This window comes from Grampus griseus (assembly GCF_964374135.1).
Source record: "Grampus griseus genome assembly, chromosome: 4".
Classification (NCBI taxonomy): domain Eukaryota; kingdom Metazoa; phylum Chordata; class Mammalia; order Artiodactyla; family Delphinidae; genus Grampus; species Grampus griseus.
Window position 1 is genome coordinate 40,002,081 of NC_138997.1, and position 19,890 is coordinate 40,021,970.

At 39.7% G+C, this 19,890-nt stretch overlaps 1 protein-coding gene and 1 long non-coding RNA gene across 16 annotated transcripts in view; both read left to right on the forward strand.

Moving 5' to 3' along the window:
* The first annotated feature begins 5,095 nt into the window (after positions 1–5,095).
* On the forward strand, positions 5,096–13,146 carry LOC309822148. Of its 3 annotated transcripts, none has more exons than XR_014296706.1 (6): positions 5,096–5,242; positions 5,717–5,836; positions 6,198–6,293; positions 7,933–8,006; positions 10,488–10,562; positions 12,160–13,146. It is a non-coding gene; the product is annotated as an uncharacterized lncRNA (long non-coding RNA). The 3 variants fall into 3 exon arrangements; XR_014296707.1 differs by having other exon boundaries at positions 12,426–13,146; XR_014296708.1 differs by lacking the exon at positions 6,198–6,293 and having other exon boundaries at positions 12,426–13,146.
* Positions 13,147–15,272: 2,126 nt separating this feature from the next.
* Positions 15,273–19,890, forward strand: part of SEC31A (SEC31 homolog A, COPII coat complex component) — a 64,529-nt gene continuing 59,911 nt past the window's right edge. For 10 of the 13 annotated variants that reach the window (XM_082652745.1, XM_082652746.1, XM_082652752.1 and 7 more), the window contains exon 1: positions 15,293–15,401. Coding sequence is in view for 2 of the 13 variants with exons in the window: in XM_082652743.1 (XP_082508869.1) it covers positions 15,338–15,401 (64 nt within the window). In the remaining 11 variants the exon portion in view is untranslated. Of the gene's footprint in view, positions 15,402–19,890 lie in introns of all 13 variants that reach the window. The other 3 variants (XM_082652743.1, XM_082652744.1, XM_082652740.1) reach the window with 2 other exon arrangements.

Here is a 19,890-nt window from a genome sequence, read left to right on the forward strand (position 1 = left end):
CCATGTAGTATTAGATACATCTCTCAATCTGTCAGCCTCCTCCAGGGCGATAGTAAGAGTACCTGAGGATACAGATGCGTTCAAAAGCACTTTGTAAATGGTAAAGTACTATCCAAGGTTTGTTCTTTCTTAGGAACAACTAATTCCACTTTCGGAACTTTTTATTTTATTGTTCCAGGAAGATGATGCTACTTGATCAAGAGAGAATGTACAGAGAATTATTTTTCCAATAAAGATGAGGCACACCTTTCTGTTTTCACTGGACTCTTTTCTTAACTGATGGCACGTGTTTGTGAGGCCACATTTCTAGACTGGGTGTAGTCTCTAACCATGCAAGGGACCATCAAAAGTTGACTAGTCCACCAAGTTACATTACCAGCCTGATTCTCTGATGCAAAGCTTCCCAACTGGCATGCCTGCTCAGTACAGTTATCAATCCCCTTAGCCCATGGGGTGGGCCTGGGCCACCTGGAGCCCTTGAAGTAGTTACTAGTCCCAAACTGCTTTGTAGGTGTGCCCCAAAGTATTAAACAAATATTTCCAATTTTCAAAAAGACATGAAAAGGGTTGGTAAATACTGCAGTCTAACCAGCATGACTGACTAATTTGCGTTCTGGACAAAATTAAATTGGTATTAACAATTGATACCACTTTTAAAGCATTTACCTTGTGCTATATATATATTTTAAAGACTTAGTTTTGGTCTTAAAAAACTCTGCAAGACAGGTTTTTATCCTTTTACAGAAGATGAAACCAAGACTGGAGCAGCCAAGTTTAGCTACCAGTAAATAGTCAATTAAAACTGGAATTCATGTCTCCCTAGTCTAAAACCACCTCTGGCAGAAGAAAAATCCCAAATCCATCACCATCTCATATACACAGTAATGAAATGGCTTACACTGTAATACAGAATCCATTTTCTTCCTCCTATCGACTATGTCTTTTTTATGCTATTAGCAGAGATTTACTTCTTGTATCCTGCACATCAAATATTTTCCAGAAAAGTGGCTAACAAAACCAATTCTACTGTGGTTACATCTAGCGAGGGAGAGAAATGATTGAGGGGCAAGGCTTCAACTATACCTATAACTTAAGTCTCTTCTAAATAGAACAAAAGCAAACATGTTAACATCTGCTTATTCCTAGTGATGGGTAATAGGTGTTTGTTATGTATAAATAAAAGTTTAAAAATAGAAGTCATTACAACAATTAAGGCAAAAACTCTTCCAAATGATCATGCATAAATTCCTTGGTTATGAAATAAATTGAATTTCTTAATCTTTTTATACCTACAAAAAGGGAATGAATCAAAGGGACACTTTAAATTTTAACTTGCCAGTCCCACTTTGTATTTAGCCATTTATGTGTTTGACAGAGCACCAATATTCTCATAGTAACAGTTTCCACACTTGTGAGTCATTTTGATTCAGGCTTTTCAACCACAGTGCCTTGCTTATGTCCTTACAACCTCTTTCACGACTGTGGTGATGGTGCTGGGGATGCTGGGAAAGGCTTCAGAGGACATAATATCTGAGCTAGAGCTGAAGAGTCAATAGGAGTTTGCCATGCAGAGTGGCCACTCCAAGCAGATGCAAAAGACACAGAGGTATGAAATGATTACTTGGAACTTTCTGGCTGATAAAGCTTGGAAAAGTAAACTAATTCGGAGGCTTGAAAGGAGAGTGCAGAGGTAGCTGGGAGTAGTTATAGATGGGAGGTAGCTAGAGGTCAGATCACAAAAGGTCTTGTATGCCTTACATAAGCTTTCGATCCATCCTTCAGGTCAATGGCCACCACAGAAGTCTACACTCATCTATTGAGAGTTGAAGAAATTATCAGAATTCATTTTTATAACTCTTTGCCTCATCTTCTAATTTTTGTGTTTCATAATATATATTAGTATATCACTTCATATATAAATTTATAAATTATTATAAATCACTATCCATATATCAGAGGCATGTATTCAGGTTCTTTGTTTTTGTTTTATTTTGTTTTTTATGGAAAGAGCTCCAGGATCACATAGCTTGAAGATGGAGGCTTCAGGCAACAGCAAGTTGACTAATTCTCTCCTTCTCAGATTACCTTTTTGCTGAGTCCTTACTTCAGATCAATATTACCTTGTCACCAGAACTAACACCATAGTATTCTAACTCCTTTTCCTGTCTCTATTCTTTCCTGCCTTGCTTACAACTTCCTAGGTGTCAAGAAGACAGACGATTCCGTGTGTTTAATTCCGCACATATGGATTATAAAATAATAGAAATATATTTCAGATTGGAAGAGAGGTGTATGAGGAAAGGATTCACAGAGGAGCTTGGACTCTACCTTGTAGGCACTGAAGAGCCCAAGGGATTAAAATCCTTCCTTCAGGGAACCAGCATGATAAAATTTGCATTTTTAGGAAAATCATTTCCAGAAATCTAGAAAATGGAATGAATGGGGAAGAAATCAGGCTGGAAGAATCATAGCAGACTACTATAATAAATGCATCACTTTTTTTTTTAATTAAGCAGGTCTTACTGTGGTTCTCAACATATAAAACAAATAAAAGCAATAAGCCAGTTCTTCCCTATTTAAAGAAACTAAGAAAAAGGCACAGGAAAAACAGAGCAGCAAAAAGTTGAGAAAGAAATTAAAGAAAAGGGAGAGAACGAGGGAGAGAGTGTCAGTACGGCTATGGGAGATGAGAGTTTCAAGGAGGGGTCGATATGACTGAAGGTTAAAAGAGGTCAAGAGAAAGATTTACAAGCGCTTATTTAGATTTGGCAAGATTACCAATGACCCTCAGTTAGTGCTGTTTCATTATAGTGGTGATAGACATCTGGCTACAGTAGGGTGAAAAGGCAACAGGACTTAGGGAAATAGGTGTATGCTTCTGTTTTGAGGAACTTGGTTATAAATGGAAGGGGAGGGTAGTGTAGAGGTGCACAAAGGTTCAAGAGTGTGTGTCTGTTTAAAAGTGGAAGTCATGTGAACACGTTCAGTGTTTTTAGGCAAGTAACCAGTAGAGCAATTTACAATAAAAAGAGGACAGGAACTAATTGATGGAAACAAATCCCAGAGAAGAAAGGATACAATTATAACAGCTTAGGTGGAGGACGCAGCCCTACTTAAACTAAGCAATACTACAAATGGCCTACCGTATATAGTTGAAACTACTTAACTTGACATGTTAAATTTTTTTAGATAATTTGTCTCCAAGTTACTTTTCCCACTCTTCTACATTACATCTTCACTTTCCATCCCTTTATATTTTTCCATGTTATTCCTATTTAAATACTATATTCCTTCCGCCCCACTCTCCAATCTAGGTAAGGTTCAAGGTCCAACTCAAATACCACTTGTCCCACACAGCTCTTTTTGATTTTTTCATAAAAGTCCTTTGTCAGGGGTTTGACTCTCTACCCCTCATATTGCCTTAATAGGCTACCACTTTAAAAAAAACACTGTACATTTCTTTTTGTCTGTGAGTATCTATTCTATGCACTTTTCCACTTCTCATTGATCTCAATGACCTTTACTAGACTACACCACAGAGGTGGGTTCAAATTAGATCGGTCTGAAAATAAGCCCCACTCTTGTGCCAAATATAATTTCCTTGCATAACCAGTTACAGCCAGAGTCGGACCAGGCTTGCAGAGCTGGGCTAATGATACTGAACAACTGGTAATGACAGTACTGGTGAAAATCTGAAACTGAGCAGGTCCCTTCAGGGCCCTCCTGGGTACAAAAGCCCTCTGTGTCTCCCATTTTGTGTCAAAAAAACAAACAAACAAAACCCAAAAATATTCAGTCTCCTAGGCCTTCCCTGAGTTCCAAAGAGCGAACCCAAGCAACGACTAATTAGGGAAGTTAGGGGAGTTAGGGAATGGGTAGGGGGTAGGGGGGAAGCAGTTAAGCCAGATAGCCTGAACAATAGTTCAGTGATAAATAGAGTCCTAGTTCCTCCTCAAGGGATATACAAAACAATCTGATGGCATATCTTTGGGTAGTTCTGCAAAAACTAACCCCTCAACCTGGTGGAGGATGGTGACTACCTGCTGACCACAAGTACTTAGACCTCAGACTGGCTAGAACCATAAGGCCAATGATTCACATCCTCTAAACACCAGACTGTTATCTTACCCCCCATTCCATCAGAATGTCATGCACCCTGCAGCCCTCACCCCAAATGCCTGCAGCCCTCACCCCAAATGTTGCTTTTAAAAGTCCTAAAAGCCATCAGGGAGTTCGGGACTTTTCGGCACCGGCTGCCCATTCTCCTTGCTTGGCACCCTGCAATCACCACTGGACTTTCCTTCACTACAACCTGGAGTCAGTAAAGTGGCTTTCCTGCGCGGTGGGAAAGGGGACTCCAGTTCAGTTCCATAACAAACTGATCTGTACTCATGCTCCTGACCAAGCCACACACTCTAATGAAAGCGCACGCCTTCAGCAGTTCTTCTAAACTGCCTTCCCTTCCGGTCTCCCGAAAGGAAGCAAGACTCCTTTCGAGTAACCCCTGCTGAAAGCTAATGGAGAAAGCAAGCACTTTGGAAGCAAACACTGAGCAGGAAGACGAGGAAAAGCGTTAGCCCTCAAAGTTGCCCAATTCCCTCCCCCGCCCCCACGCTACACACGTCACGCCACGCCACGCCACGCCGATGGCATGGCGCCCTACCCGCCCCTTCCCAGCCAGCCCTGCCTCCCGCCTCGCCGTGCTGGGAATTAGCGCGGAGGCTGCTCTCACGCACTGGTGGAAGGAGAGGCCGCGCTCCCGGCTCAGCACGGTATCCCGGGTGCTGCAGCCCACTGCCGAGCAACTTCGGGTCATCTTCTTGCTACGTGGGGCTCCACCGTCGGTGTTCCCGCGACAGCATGAATCCTCATAAAGTTAGCTCCGCCTGCAGACACTGTGTCTATGACCTTTATTTGTCGAGAAAAGCGGGCTCTTAAGGCGCAGGGTTCCCACCCTTTCTCTCCGGGGGCCCTGCGGCAGTCTCTGTGGCCAATCACAGACCACGTCGTGTCGCAGCAGCCAATCGGAAAGGCCAGGGGCATTAAGACGCGCATTGGGCCGCCCCTCCCCGCTTATTGGAGGGTGGTTACTGGATTTAGCTGGCGTGGGCTCCTTTTCGTCCGTGCTCTTTGGTTAAATCCAGTGCCATCGCGCTTCTTGTGAGTCCCAGCGAGAGAATGCGAAGGGGAGAGGCAGGACCAAAGTTGAGGCGAATCCAGTGGCATGCCGATGTGTCTCCAGGTGCGAGCTCTGAAAGTGACGGGAGGATGTGACGGGAGGGACAGGAGGGAGAGGGGTAAACGCAGCGCCTTAGAAATATTGAAGACAAAATTGGACCCCGAATAAATGATTTACTGGGAGGCATGTCATTTCCTTGCATTTTATTTATAAATAAATAAATAAATTTATTTATTTATTTTTGGCTGCATTGGGTCTTAGTTGCTGCGCGCAGGCTTTCTCTAGTTGCAGAGGGTGGGGGGCTACTCTTCCTTGCAGAGCGCGGGCTCTAGGTGCGTGGGCTTCAGTAGCTGTGGCGCACGGGCTTAGCTGCTCCAGGGCATGTGGGATCTTCCCGGACCAGGGCTCAAACCCATGTGTCCTGTATTGGCAGGTGGATTCTTAACCACTGTGCCACCAGGGAAGCCCCTTGCCTTTTATTTTGTAGTTCTCTGATGCAGAGATAATGTAGGGGCTATTGATATGGTTGACTGTTAGGTATGTGACCTCAGAGGAGCTTGAATGAGAACGTAATACCAAGATAAGTCGACTTTCAATTCAACTGACTCTTTCCTGCAAGATCCTTTGCCGCAATGGGGGAATTAAGAAGGGAATAAGGTAAGAAGGTCCTCAGGGTTTGGGGGTAAGCGCACGGTCTAGTTTGGACTCATCAATAGCAGTGCTAGGAGGGGCAGGAGAGAGGGCCAATGAAATGGTTTTGGTTGGGGTGTGGGGCATCCTGGATAGCTTTCAGGGTGAGAAGATCTTAGAACGATGTCTTCGTTAAGCTCTTTATGTTTACAGTATAAGATTTAAGTTTTCATAGAGGAAACAAAATGGGGCCAAGGTAGGACATAGTTTTTATTTTGTATCTTTGAAGAGGTCCTTAGTATATATTATGTGCCATCTTTCCTGCTTAACTGTAGAGGCCTATTTTAGGAAACAGAAATGTTCCTAACTTTTTTGTTTCTATCTCCAGCTGGCAAGAATGAGTCAGACATTTCCAAGCAAGATTGTTGTTTTTTCCCTTTTTGTTTACTTTATCCAGACTCTAGCCAAAAAGATTCATCTCGAGGTATTACTTATTCACGATTGCTTTCCATTATAATATGCTTATATCTTATTTGAATGAAATTAGCATAGCTTTTGCTTATGTAGTTTTGTTAAAAATCACAAGGTCTAAGGATAGTACATGAATGGGGGAAATTGGTTCATGGGGGATGTACTTAACTTGGCTGTAAGATGTGCAAAGGGTAGGACCTGGATTTAAATCACTGTCAGCTGGTTAGACTATTAGAAGCTTTTTTAGCACTCAACCAATTAAATCCTGAATAAGGGTAAATAGAAATAAATAAGTTTTCAATTAAAAATTGGTTGCCTTATTTTTTTTGGCAAGAGTTTTATTGAGATATAATGCATATGCCATACAATTAAGCCATTTAAAGTGCACAATTCGATGGGTCTTAGTGTATCATGAGTTGTGCCACCATCACCACAATCAATTTTAGAACATTTTCATCACCCCAGAAAGAGACTCCCTTTTCATTAGCAGTCACTGCTTACATTTTCCCTCCCCCAGTCCCTGGAAACCACTAATCTTCGTCTGTGTAGATTTGCCTATTCTGGATATTTCATATGAATGGAATCAGAAATTAGTCTTTTGTGACTGGCTTCTTTCACTTGGAATATTTTTAAGGTTTATTTATGTTGTAGTACCAGTACTTCATTTCTTTTTATTGCCAAAAAATATACCATTATATGAATATATACCACATTTTATGTGTCCATTCAGGTTGTTTTCCTTCGGGGGCTGTTACAAATAATGCTGCCATGAACAGTAGTGTACGAGTTTGTGTCGGGGCATGTGTTTTCATTCCTCTTGAGTATATGCCTAAGGGTGGAATTGCTGGGTCATATGCTAACTCATGTTTAACTTTTTGAGGAAATGCCAGACCTTTTCCAAAGTGGCTGCCATTTTACATTCCCACGAGCCATGGGCGAGGGTTCCAGTTTCTCCACATTCTCATGGGTGTGAAGTGGTATCATTGTGGTGGTTGCCCTTTTTTAAGGACTCAAAGTTTGTAAGAAACTTGCTAGAGGATGCTCCTTGAGTGCAGAGACAATGTCTGAGGTGAATTTGTGTTTTCAGTCCCTGGCGCGCAAATAGATACGTGTGTTTCTGCTGCATTGTTTCCTGATAATATGGCTCGCACATTATTCTGACAATATTCTTCTAATTATTAATTACAGATGAATTACAGAAAACTGCTATGTTGCAGAACTGATTTACTTAAATGTAGACCTGCTAAATGAAAATAACCCACTTACTTTACAGAAGCCACAAGGGGTCGCTGCTCTTGGTATTCTTAGTGTACTTTTGGATAGGGAAGTATGCAGTCCCTTATAAATGGAATCATTGATTTTGAGTTGTATTTATGTATTTTTACATTTGCTTATAAGTTTTACATGCTTTTTGCTATTTTTTATTGTTTTACTGGTGACATTGAAGTTCTCGATTTAATCATTTGATTACATCTTTGCTTCCTTTGATAACTTCATATCCAATGATTAAACCTTTTTACTGCTGTTCACATAATGAACTGTTGTGATTACTGCATATGTAAATGAGGATATGTCAGCTGTATTAAAGATGTTATTTGTCAAAAGCATTGACCAGTGCAGAAAATAATTTAAAATAAAATATCTCTTTTCAGGAATTATATTCTTGGAGATGTTGGGAAAAGATTCCTGGGTCTTGGAAGATAATTACTAGAAATATGCAGGGGAGGTAGTATATCTTTCTTTTTTTAATGTATTAAGTATTCCTGGAACAAAAGCAGTGAATTGGAAGGGGAGGATTGTCCAAGTAAAAAATGGATTTATAAAGCCTTGAGTGAAATCTAATTTTCTGTTTTATGGTATAGAATCTCATTAATTGGTTACTTGGGGGGAAAAATAGTAACAGCTAATGCTTATTGAGTGGTTACATGTAAGACATTGTACTAAGTGTATTATACACACAGTTTTTTGTTTTTGTTTTAAACACTTATTTCTCTCAACAACCCTATGAAAGTAAATAGACTTTTTGCCTTCTAGGATTGGTGTCATTCTTATTGAATACCTACCTTTTTGTCAGATTTTTAGCTAGTTTTACATTTATTTGTCATCTTGATATAATAAAATGTATTTCTAGTGACTGACATATTCTTGCTGAATTTTTCATCCTTTTAATTCTCTGGGGTTTTTTCTGCTTCAGAAAGCCTTGGGGTCTTGAAATTATTGGTGATTAAATATAAAGACAGTTCTGAACCTGGTCCTTTCCCAAGAATTTTAGACCTTTAGAGCTAATTTATAAGTTGTGCGTTTTAGTTTTTGGATATGGATTGTGACCTTCTGTGTTAGTTGTTTATTGCTGTGTAACAAATTACTCAATATTTGGCAGTTTAAAACAACAAACACTTACGGAACATTGGGGAGAGGAGGTAGAAGAGAGACAGCAGCTTCCAAACTGTCTCATTTGGCAAGCCTGTGTTCCCTGATGGCTGTTGGCTAAGGGCTTCAGTTCTTCTTCATCATGTGAACCTCTCCATGGGCTGCCTGAGTGTCTTTACCGCATGATAGCTGGCTTTCGGACACTCGTCCAAGAGAGAAAAGCCAAGATAGAAGGTTGTCTTTCAATAGTCTTGAAAGTGACAAAACACCAACAGGACCCTATCCTGTTGGTCCTGGTATGGTATAGATGGGCACTATACAAAGGTGTGACTGCTAAGAGGTGTAGGATCATTGGAGACCATCTTGGAGGTTGACTGCCACACTTTAGTTAAATACTTTTTTTAAAAAACTGTTTCAGTTTATTAAATCAAGAGATTTAATCTTTGACCCTCAAGTCAGATGAAGTATGAGAGCATATGATCCAAATGAGTGCTCTCTTTGCTATGGTGCATGGTTTCTTTCTCGCCTATGTATATATAAACTACTTAAGTGGTGCTACATTCATTTTGGAAAATTTCTAAGGAGTTTATAAGAAAGTTCAGGGCTACCCTGGTGGTGCAGTGGTTGCGAGTCCGCCTGCCGATGCAGGGGACACGGGTTCATGCCCCGGTCCGGGAAGATCCCACATGCCGCAGAGCGGCTAGGCCTGTGAGCCATGGCCTCTGAGCCTGCGTGTCCGGAGCCAAAGAAGAAAAGAAAGTTCAGTTTATAGTCAGAATCTTCTGCCTTCATTAAATATTGTTTTTCTCGGACCCATTTCCCCTCTCCCAATTCCTCCTAGGTGGAGGCGGTTAGAGAAGCTGGTGGCACTAGACTATAGATAGAAATTGTGTGTCCCCTTCCTCTATTATTTTGCTTGGGGTTCAGATTGACTTGGAGGAGTTGACAAACCCTTAATGTTTAGAGTTTTTCAAGGAATGTAGTCCAGTTACTTATAGGCAGTTACACAAATATTTGACATAGGATGGAGTAAAGATACAAATATGCAGCAGCAGACTTAGAGCAGTTTGCCCTTTTCCCCAAAAGCTTGATTTTTATCCAATAGGGTGAGTATACTTTCTTTTCTTTCTGCTACTTTCTCCCCCACCATGGGCTCTGTCCCTCTTAATGAGCAAAACAGACTTTGTCAAGAAGTCAGAATGTTCCAAATTGGCAGAATTCTAATTAGTTCCTGAGATTTGTAATCTTTTGAGTCTTTTCCCATTATTACTGCTTAAAAGTTCTTTGTTAACAGAGACGACTTTCCCCCTTTTCCTTTAAAGCTTTAGTGCTTCTGATCATTGGAAACCTTGTCTGATAACAAAAACATTACATATAAAGCAAGGCATAACCAGTTTGGGAATGTATTAAGGTATAGTTACCCTTCCCATATCAGGCTTGATCTTGAGAAGACGACACCTCCAAGTTAGCATAAGGTAACCTGTGCAAAGTAGTAAATGATATGCTTGAAATTATCTTTGTTATGGGTTTTTTCCAATCATAGTAAAATTGGAGGTCTTATCTGTTCTATGTGAGAGAATTTAAAACTATAGAAATGTGCATTTATTACGTATTTTTTAAAAGGAGCTAAGCAATAAAAACTTTAAGGCTAGAGCTTAAGTTGAAAATAAGAAGAAAGTATAAATGTCCAATGATTAAACTTTTCCACTGCTGTTCACATCATGATTTGTTGTGATTAATGTATGTGGATGAGGACATAATGAAAAAAAATCATGAGGCTTATAGATAAAATGTGGGTTTTGTATATTGACTTGCCTGTAAATGTTTTTCATTTTAGGAATAAAATTGAAGGGTGTTTTTCTTAGAGAACACCATTTGTCCTATTTATCAGGAATTCGAAGATTTATATAAGGTAAGAGGTTTATAAACTTTTCAGTTTTGACAAAAGAAGACAAAAATCAAATCTGAGCAAAAAATTGGATATTGTATTCATTATATATTGAGCATAATGTGGATATCATATTCAATTAAAATTTTTCCTTATTTTTTCAGCTTTCAAAGATAATAAATACTATTTCAAAAATAATATAATTTTCCAAATCAATAGATTTAATACAGCATAGGCAGTTGGGTGGGTGGGGGGTAGGACTTTTAACCTTGACAGTCATCTTTTCTTAAAAATAATACAATTCTTTCAGGCCCTGAATTAGAGATCATATGTTCTGGGATTTAAATTTGCTGAATTATTGGATATTCTGTGCATAATTGTTTGGTGTGCCAGTGGATGACCATCCTATAACTTTAGCTTTCTTCAAGAATAACAGATAGGCCAGTGGTCAGAAGCTAAGAATCTCAAATCTAATACCAGATTAATCTGTCATTAATCAGGCGTGTAATCTTGGGGTGTTTTTCAAATTGGAGGAATATAAAGCGGGAAAATTTTTGTGAATACTCAATGTTGATTTAAGTTAATTTTCTATTTCTTAAAGTTGATATAAACTTTGTTTATTGCCCTTAATGAAAAGATTTACAAAATAAATGCATTCGAAAACAAAATGTAAACATTAACGGGGTGGATGCTACTGTTTTGCAGAAGTAAACATAGTACTGGCTGCTATCCAGTAAATTTTGTGCCTTGTGCCTTGTGATGATTGTAAAGTTTTACAATCTGGACAGCAGTATGGTTGTCCAGAACTTTACTCTTTTGCAGACCTAAAGATTATTGAAATGAGGGAAGGGGGCCTAAATTCACAAAAGGATGTCTTTGGACTGTCTGCAAATCCTTATTTGAAGAATTCTATATTATATTACTTCCAAACATTCTTCTAGCTCCAATGAGTAATTCAGAGTCTTGGAATTAACATTCTTTTGAGAAAAACTGAAGTTTTTATTTGATCTAGGATTTGGCTTGGCTAGTAGTTAACTAAATTGGGTTAAAAGTTGACTGTTTTGGGCTTCCCTGGTGGCGCAGTGGTTGAGAGTCCGCCTGCCGATGCAGGGGACACTGGTTCGTGCCCCGGTCCTGGAAGATCCCACATGCCGCGGAGCGGCTGGGCCCGTGAGCCATGGCCGCTGGGCCTGCGTGTCCGGAGCCTGTGCTCCACGGCAGGAGAGGCCACAACAGTGAGAGGCCCGCGTACCACAAAAAAAAAAAAAAAAAAAAAAAGTTGACTGTTTTGTTAACTACCAATACAAGTTTTTCTTTTTAGATACAGGTAGTCCTTACTTTGCACCATTTCACCATGCGTGAATATCAGTTTTCACAATGTAGTTAAACAACAGCTGTCCCACAACAACACAGCTGAACTTTTAGTTGTCACAGTATTAACTGAATTATTGCATAAACTTTGCTACTGGCTCTTTATTGCAAAATCATTATGCAAAGATGTGCATCATGAACAGTAGCAGTTACATGACTTCTTTCAAAGTCTTGGTGATTGGTCACTGAACATCTATTAGTTACACACAGATAGTAAAGCATATACTTGTGTTGCCTCCTTGTCTCCTAGGGATAAACCCATGTGAGATTTTGCAAAAATAGAAAATCAGAAGACGGAATTGGTCAACAAATATGACAGAATAGCAAAGAAATGAAAAGTGATAATACTGGAAGTGAAATTAGATGTGGTTAGATTTGAAAATGGCCACAGCAAAGCAAAGATAGGATGAGACCTAGGCCTACATGAAGCTACAGTACAAGCCACATTTTAAAAGTCTGATGAATACAAAAACAATGTAAAGTTGCTTCAACATCTTTTCGTTTAAATTGTACTAGGAACAGAAAGCCGCTGATGGTTGAAATGGAGCATTTACTTCTTTGGATTGAGGACTGTAATCAAAAACAAATCCCAGTCAGTTTGGCATTGAAGTTAGTTGCTGCATTGAAGGAAAATGGTAATTACAAGGACATCTATTTACTGCCAGTGAAGGCTGGTTTCATTGTTTCAGAAGTCAACATGAATTGATTAATGTTAAGCTACCTGGTGAAGCTACAAGCTCAGATAAGGATGCTACTGTGAAATTTGCACTCAAGATTCCAAGAATTACAGGCAGTCCTTGCTTTGCACAGTAGTGAGAGACTGTACTATGCAAAAAACTGCAGGATTTGGATGGGATGTAAAATGGAGTTAGAAGATAAAGATGATCCTGGGAATGTTGACACTGGTGCCATTCAAGAAATAGTTCTAGATATGCAGGAGGCAGAACATAGTGAAGGCAAATATAAAGTTTTACGTGAGTAAAGCAGTTGTAAAGGATGAACGTGTCTCAGAAGTCATGCTGTTGAAAAACTTCACATTGAAGGAACTTTCAGAGATGTTTTATGACATTGACGGCACAAAGGATAAAATTTTGGAAGCTGATTCAAACTTAGAAAGGAGTATGACAGTTTGCCAAGGCAGAGATAAGATGCACACTCCATGTTATAAGTCATATAATGTGAAGAAAGCAAGCACTTTTCAAACTACTTGATACATTTTTTATAAAGAAATAAAACATTATAATTTTCAGTGTTTCTAGTGGTTTGTTTTGGGGTTTTGTTTGGGGGGGTTGTTCGGTTTTGGGGTTTTTGGGTTTTTTTGTTTTTTGGCTGTGCTGCGTGGCTTGTTGGACCTCAGTTCCCCTACCAGGGATTCAGTCCGAGCTCCAGCAGTGAAAGCACCAAGTCCTAACCACTGGACCGCCAGGGAATTCCCAATGTTTCTAGTGTTTTAAATATTAATTTTACTATATTACATTTATAACCAACACCAGAGGGTTTTTAATGTTTTGGCAAATTTTAAGGTTACAGAATAATCATAGATTGTTAATCCCATAGATTAAGACTTTGCAGAGTTTCAGCTTGCATAGTCAAAGCCAGAACCGCCTGCATTTAAAACAAGCTAAGGAGTCTTTGTATTCAACCAGATATAAATACATCAAGTTGAGAAACCACTATATTTTAGCCTTATAACCATATATATTATAATTGACATTTTTCACATTGTCTTTGTATGCTACTACATCAAGTCTTTGAAATAAAAATTTATAATACTAAATGTCTCATTTGGACTTTGAGCATTAATCCATTTGTAGGTAAAATCCTGTCTAATAGAATAGGGGTTGGCAAACTTTACTGTAAAGGGCCATATAGTAAATATTTTAGGCTTTGCGGGCCATATAGTCTCTAGCAAATACTCGTTTGCCTTTGTAGCACCAAAAACAGCCATAGACAATAACAAACCATTTAGCATGGCTCTGTTCTAGTAAAACTTTGTGGATACAAAAATTTGAATTTCATGTAATTTTCTCATGAAACATTTTTCTTTTGCCATTCTTAGCTCACAAGGGTCTACAAAAAGGGGGTTCCGGGGTGGAGAGGTTTGCAGTTTGATTTATGCAATAGGGACATGTAATTGAACTGTACGATTGTATACCAAAGAATGTAACCACTGCTTGCATCATTGAGTTTTGAGAAAGTTGTTCTTATGAATACTTTTCCATACCATTGCACACTTACAGGTAGTAGGGTGGGGGATCTTTGGGGAATGGGGCAGTAGGAAATTCAATGTTTCTTTTCACTTGACTCAAATGATGGTCCCACTTTTAAGTCAGGGATTTTTACTGACACCTTTTTAGGTAAACTAGTCCTTGCAGCGGTAAGTAAAAATGGAAGGCTTTTTAGAATTCTAGAAATTAGCAACTCTATCCTAAGACTCTTGAGCAGGTCTACTACAGCCCTACATAAATAAATTTGCTTTTTAAACGGAACCAGAAGTATAAAACGCTAAAAGGGTGTTGGCAGGAGTACAGTGAGTACAAATGTGCCTACTGTCTTAAATAAGAGTGTTTGCTATATTTTGCTTTGTGTGTGCAAAAAAGAGATACTACTTCCAGTGAAGGTGTTTAGAAAAGACCCTTGACTGGTGTAATGGGAAGGGAACTATACAGGTTCTGTACTTTAGCAAGTGATTTTCCTCTGGCTTTATTTGTTCGCTGTGAAATAATTCCTCCGTAAACTAGAAACAACATCCAGGCAACGCACTAATTAGATGCCAGGCTCTGGTGAAACTAGTATAGTTACAGTGACTGAAGGCAAATGCTAACATCTCAAATAGTACCGCAGGATACTAACTGGAATACCTTATTTACCCCAGTATGCCTCTTTAGAGTAACAAATCAAGTACGTCCACAACAGCCTTTGGGTATAAACAGATCCGTTTGGTTTTAAAGAAGTCTCAGTAAGCAATGCCGTAGAACCAAGTAAGCAATTTTAAGAGCCCAGTCACAGTTACAGTTGTTGCAATAAGGCCCTTGCAGCCCGATTTTCGGTGGCTGGTCGCGTTGGCAGTGCCGCGGGGGCTGCTGACGTTTCACAGGACCAGTGCTACGTGGCGTTCCTGCGGGCCGGGGCCCTTCTTCCGCTAGGCAGCTACGCCCAGCAGGATTTTTCTTTTTCGCGTCATCCCGGCCGCCACCGCACGCCACCTCCGAGAACCGATCCTTAACCTCACGGGGGCGCGCACGGCGCGGGAGCGAGCCCCCTCCTCCACCATCGCTCCCGGAAGTGCCGTGGCCGGCCGCGCGCCGGGGCGGGCGGGGCAAGGCGTCGCTCCCGGAAGCGTCGGACAGCCGGCTGGGCGGGGTTGCGACTGCCACGTTGGAGCGGAACGTGGAGGTGGCCCTGGGCAGGAGGAGGGGCGGTGGCGAATGCTGGGAGAGTCCGACGAGCGCGGCGCTACTGTAGGAACTGGTCGCCGGGGGTCCCCGCCAGGTGTGTCCGCCTGTCCCCTTCTTTCCTCTTTGAGGGCCCAGGCCCTTCAGGGAGAGCCTGGGCCAACGCTGGTATCCCGGCCTCGGTCTCCGCTGGTCGCCGCCAGCCTGCGGCCCGGCCTCTGGTGGAGGCGCGCCCGGGTCTTCGTTTCGGGCCCGGCGGGTCAACGCCTGGCGTCACGGCTGCTTTGGAGATCGCCCTGTCCGCATCCGCCGACGTTTCCACTGCTGAGCAGAGGCGCCGCTGAGACTTGCGACAGGGTGTCCTGCCGGCGCCCGTAGCTGGCGTCTGAGGTTAGGAGACCTTCAGATCCTTGTGCACAAAGAGGTGCGGTCCCCAAGGGCGAGGGAAGGAAACAAACCTCAGGATTACTTTGGTTGACTTTAGTTTGGTTGGGATTTTTTGTTGCTATTTGAACTGTTGCCAGATTTAAAGGTTCGTGGGTTTTAACTATATAGGCTGTTGTCATTTAACCAGGATTGGATTATTTTAAGGGCAGTAGTCGCCGGTCGCAGCCTATACCTCGAAGGAAGTATCATTGAGTGTTGTATGTTTTTGCTAATAAGTTACTGTTATACGAGGTTAAATTACGGGGCAGGTGTAAAATAAATCAAAATATTGCCTGGGCTTACGAGCATTATAAACTTTTCCGTGAGCGCAAGGAACTAATTTTACCTAGGTCATTCTGAAGTTGCATTGATGGTGACAAATCCTTCCTCCTAAACTGTCTTTCTAACCACAGAAAACTGAAATTTGATTGTCTTTGTGGGCAACTGTAACTCTATTTAATCAATAATTATGAGCCTCGTCCTTGTTTCATGCTGTCTTAAGTTTTCTGAACATAACGATTGTTCTAGAGTTGGCTAAAGTTTACTTACCTTTTCTTAGTGGTTCTTCTGTGCTCCTGGTTTCTCATTGTCCCTTAATTACAGCTCTGGGAAAGTTTCGTAGACTCTAAGAACTTTTGGATAAGTTGAACTGTTTTGTTGTTGTGAATTTCTGTTACACACATCTAAGTTTACTTAGGAAATGTGAGATTTTGAGTGGATTTACAGTTATATTTCTTAATTGTATATAAGCAAATTCTTTTCTGAAACTAATAGCATAAGAACGGAAAGAAATTTTTGTAGACTGTAAAGAGCAATGATTCTCAACCTTTTGGGATTCCACTCTTTTAAGGATCTGATGAAACCATTGTATCATCTTCCTAAACAAATGCACATATACACACGGATAGGATTTTCTGTATATTTTCATGAGGTTTACAAATCCCAAATTAAAGATTCTTGTAAGTTGATATTATTAAATTGATTTTTCAATTGTCTTTAGAAGTGTTGTCATTCTTAAATAAGTTAATTTCAGCTCAGAAAGTTTTGTTTATTAAGACTGCAGATAAGCGTGACACCATTTAGTTCAGTTTTGTTTATTAAGACTGCAGATAAGTGTGACTCCATTTAGTTCACCAATGCACAGTTGCTTCTTTGATTTGGTTTTTGTTGAGTGAGATGAGCCTAGAACATCAATAACATTAAACAATTCTCTAGAACAAATGTGCCCATCCATAATGAGGTATTTTGCCCACACAAGATGGATTTTTACTAAAGACAGTGGCAGCTAGGGATTGTATTCCTGGTTTGGGAGTCAGAGTTTCCAGTTCTGTTACCTCTTGCACTTTTTACTTTCTGGTTTAGGTCAGCTCTATATGTAGCTTTGTAAGGTTGGTGTTTTTTTAGAGAATAGTACTGTTGGGTTTTAGTGTTGCTTCACAAAATTAGCGTTTAGAAAATGCAGAAAGAAAAAAAGTTTTCACTTAACTGCACACAATTGCTGTGGAGACAAACTGGATGAATAAATAAAAGTTTTCTGGATCATATATTTTCTTCAGTAGATGTATTCTTTTGAAGATTCACTGGGGTAAACATTTTAAATTGTGACTTTTGTATTAGCTGCCATTTACAAGCATTGATTGACCAGGTGCCAGGGACTGTTCTCTGTGAATTCTCACAACAGACCTATGGTGTACTTTTATTACAGTTATTTTACCAAATGGTTAGCCATGACACACATAGATAAAGTTACATGCTTAAAGTCAGAGCTAGGACATGGTGAAGCTGGGATTTAAACCAAGGATGTCGGCTCCAGTCTCCATACTTTTAACTGCTGTGCTATAGATGTTGTCTTATAGGGGGTATATGTAAACAAACCATTGTCCTCACAATTTTCTTTTAATATTTTCACAACTATGTTCTGTGTAAAATAGTCTTGAATGAAACAAATCTACATAGCATGAATTCTAATCACATACAATATTGAAAAAAATTACACAAAGTTTTCAAAGCAAGTCTCACTTGGGAAATACACGTTTTAATCTAAGACTTCTTTCTTCATATTTTCAAGAAAACTAGTTACAACTAAGTGGTCATTTTTAAGAGGAAATACACATGTATCTAGATGAAGCTGTATTTCCATAGTATTCTTAATAGTTTTGAGAATGATATGTAGTTTATGGTATTCTTGTCTAATTAGATTCAGACCGCTTAATGTAGTTCTAGGCTATTTGTAGTAGAGTGATTTGATGTTTTTTTAAACAATGGTATTTAAGCCTTATGTTCAGTACAGGTTCATAAGTGGAACTGCTTCTGGTGGAACATTGAGTACTAAGGCCAAGAAATAGACTTTATAAATGCTTTGAATTCCTACTTAACCATTTTATGTTCTTGTGAATTTGTCTCTCTCTCTCTCAGTAAATGTTACACATTAACTAAGTGTTCATGAATTCAGTAGCCCTTGTTGTATCTTTACTCCTAAAGATACTGTAATTATATTCAATTTGGTTTTTAAAAAACTTTATATATATGTAGCTATTTTGTTTTCACTTTTAGAAATTATTCTAAAGGCACTTTAGTACTTTCCCCTATTTTTTAAATAAGTTAAGTTTTAAACAGTGAAGAATTTAAAAATTAAATATTTTACTTGAAGTTGGTCTTTCTAGCTCATCAGTCTTTTTGTATTCCCATAAATACAGACATTCAAAATCAATCAAGCAAAACTGTGTATCTCAGTCTGTGCTAAGCAATTTTGAGTCCGAAAAGGGTAAAAGCTGTAACACTTGATTGAAAAAATGACAGTATTTGTCGATTTGGTGAGACAAGATGACATATAAAACAGTTGGTAAAACAGGCGATGGGAAAATATGTACTAATAGAATGTTAAAAAGTTTTATTAAGATAAATAAGAGACTTTATTGTAAGACACTTGAAGTGTGGTACAGACTAATGTAAAGAGTTAAGAGACTATTTAGATCAGTGTGGATTGGACCAGTAGGGCAGATTTCATGAAGGACCTGGGATTTGAACTTATTATTAAAGACAATTGGCTGAGAAGAAAAAGAGGGCATTTCATATAAAGAAAATAGGCCTCTTTTTCATTTCTTAGAAAATTGGGATTTTTTTTTCCTTTTTTTCTTCACAATAATCTTAGGAGACTAGATGTGCAGTTTCCTTGATTAATCTCATGATAGTAATAATCTTTAAAGTAGTTAGCATATTAAAACACATTTTAGGGCTTCCCTGGTGGTGCAGTGGTTGAGAGTCCACCTGCCGATGCAGGGCACACGGGTTCGTGCCCCGGTCCGGGAAGATCCCACATGCCGCGGAGCGGCTGGGCCTGTGAGCCATGGCTGCTGAGCCTGCGCGTCCGGAGCCTGTGCTCTGCAACGGCAGAGGCCACAACAGTGAGAGGCCCGCGTACCGCAAAAAACAAAACAAAACAAAAAAAAACACATTTTAATTTGTGTTTGGACCTCTGTAAAATACATTATCTCATTTCAACCTCACAATATCCCCTAAGGTAATCATTCTTAACCCCATCTTACAAAGGTAAGTAGGAATTGGGGCTCAGAGAGGTCAAATGATGTGTCGATGGTGTCAAAAGTAACAGACCCAGTATTCAAGTTGAGGATTAACTCCAGAGGCCCTGCCTCTAAGCTATGTAGTTCAACCTTCTATCCACTTTGCCTAAACTGGGCTGTTTCTAAAATACATGTCTTCTTCCCTTAATTTCATCATGCATTGTAGTTTCTTTGCCATTCATTATTTCTCCTAAATGTTAATATTTCTTCTATGATTAAAATTGAATACTTGAGCTTGTTGTAATAACAAGTAAGAGCTTGGACTCTGGAGCTAAACTTCTGAGTTCAAATCTTGGCTCTGCCCCTTGCTAGTGTGTTCAAATTATTTAATCTTTCTGTGCCTTCATTTTATTATCTGTAAAATGTTCATCAAGTATAAACAATTTGGACATGTAAGACTCAGGGCATGTTTTTAGTCTAAGGCCCTCTTAAGGAAACTGTTAGAGGATGAACTTCATCCTCCAGAGATGAGTAAGAAAACTGGCAAGAGTACTGTTGGAGAACATTGAGTATATTTAACTACAATAGACCTGAGGCTAAAACAAAAGTAGGAATAAGGAAGAAAGAATAAAATGTACA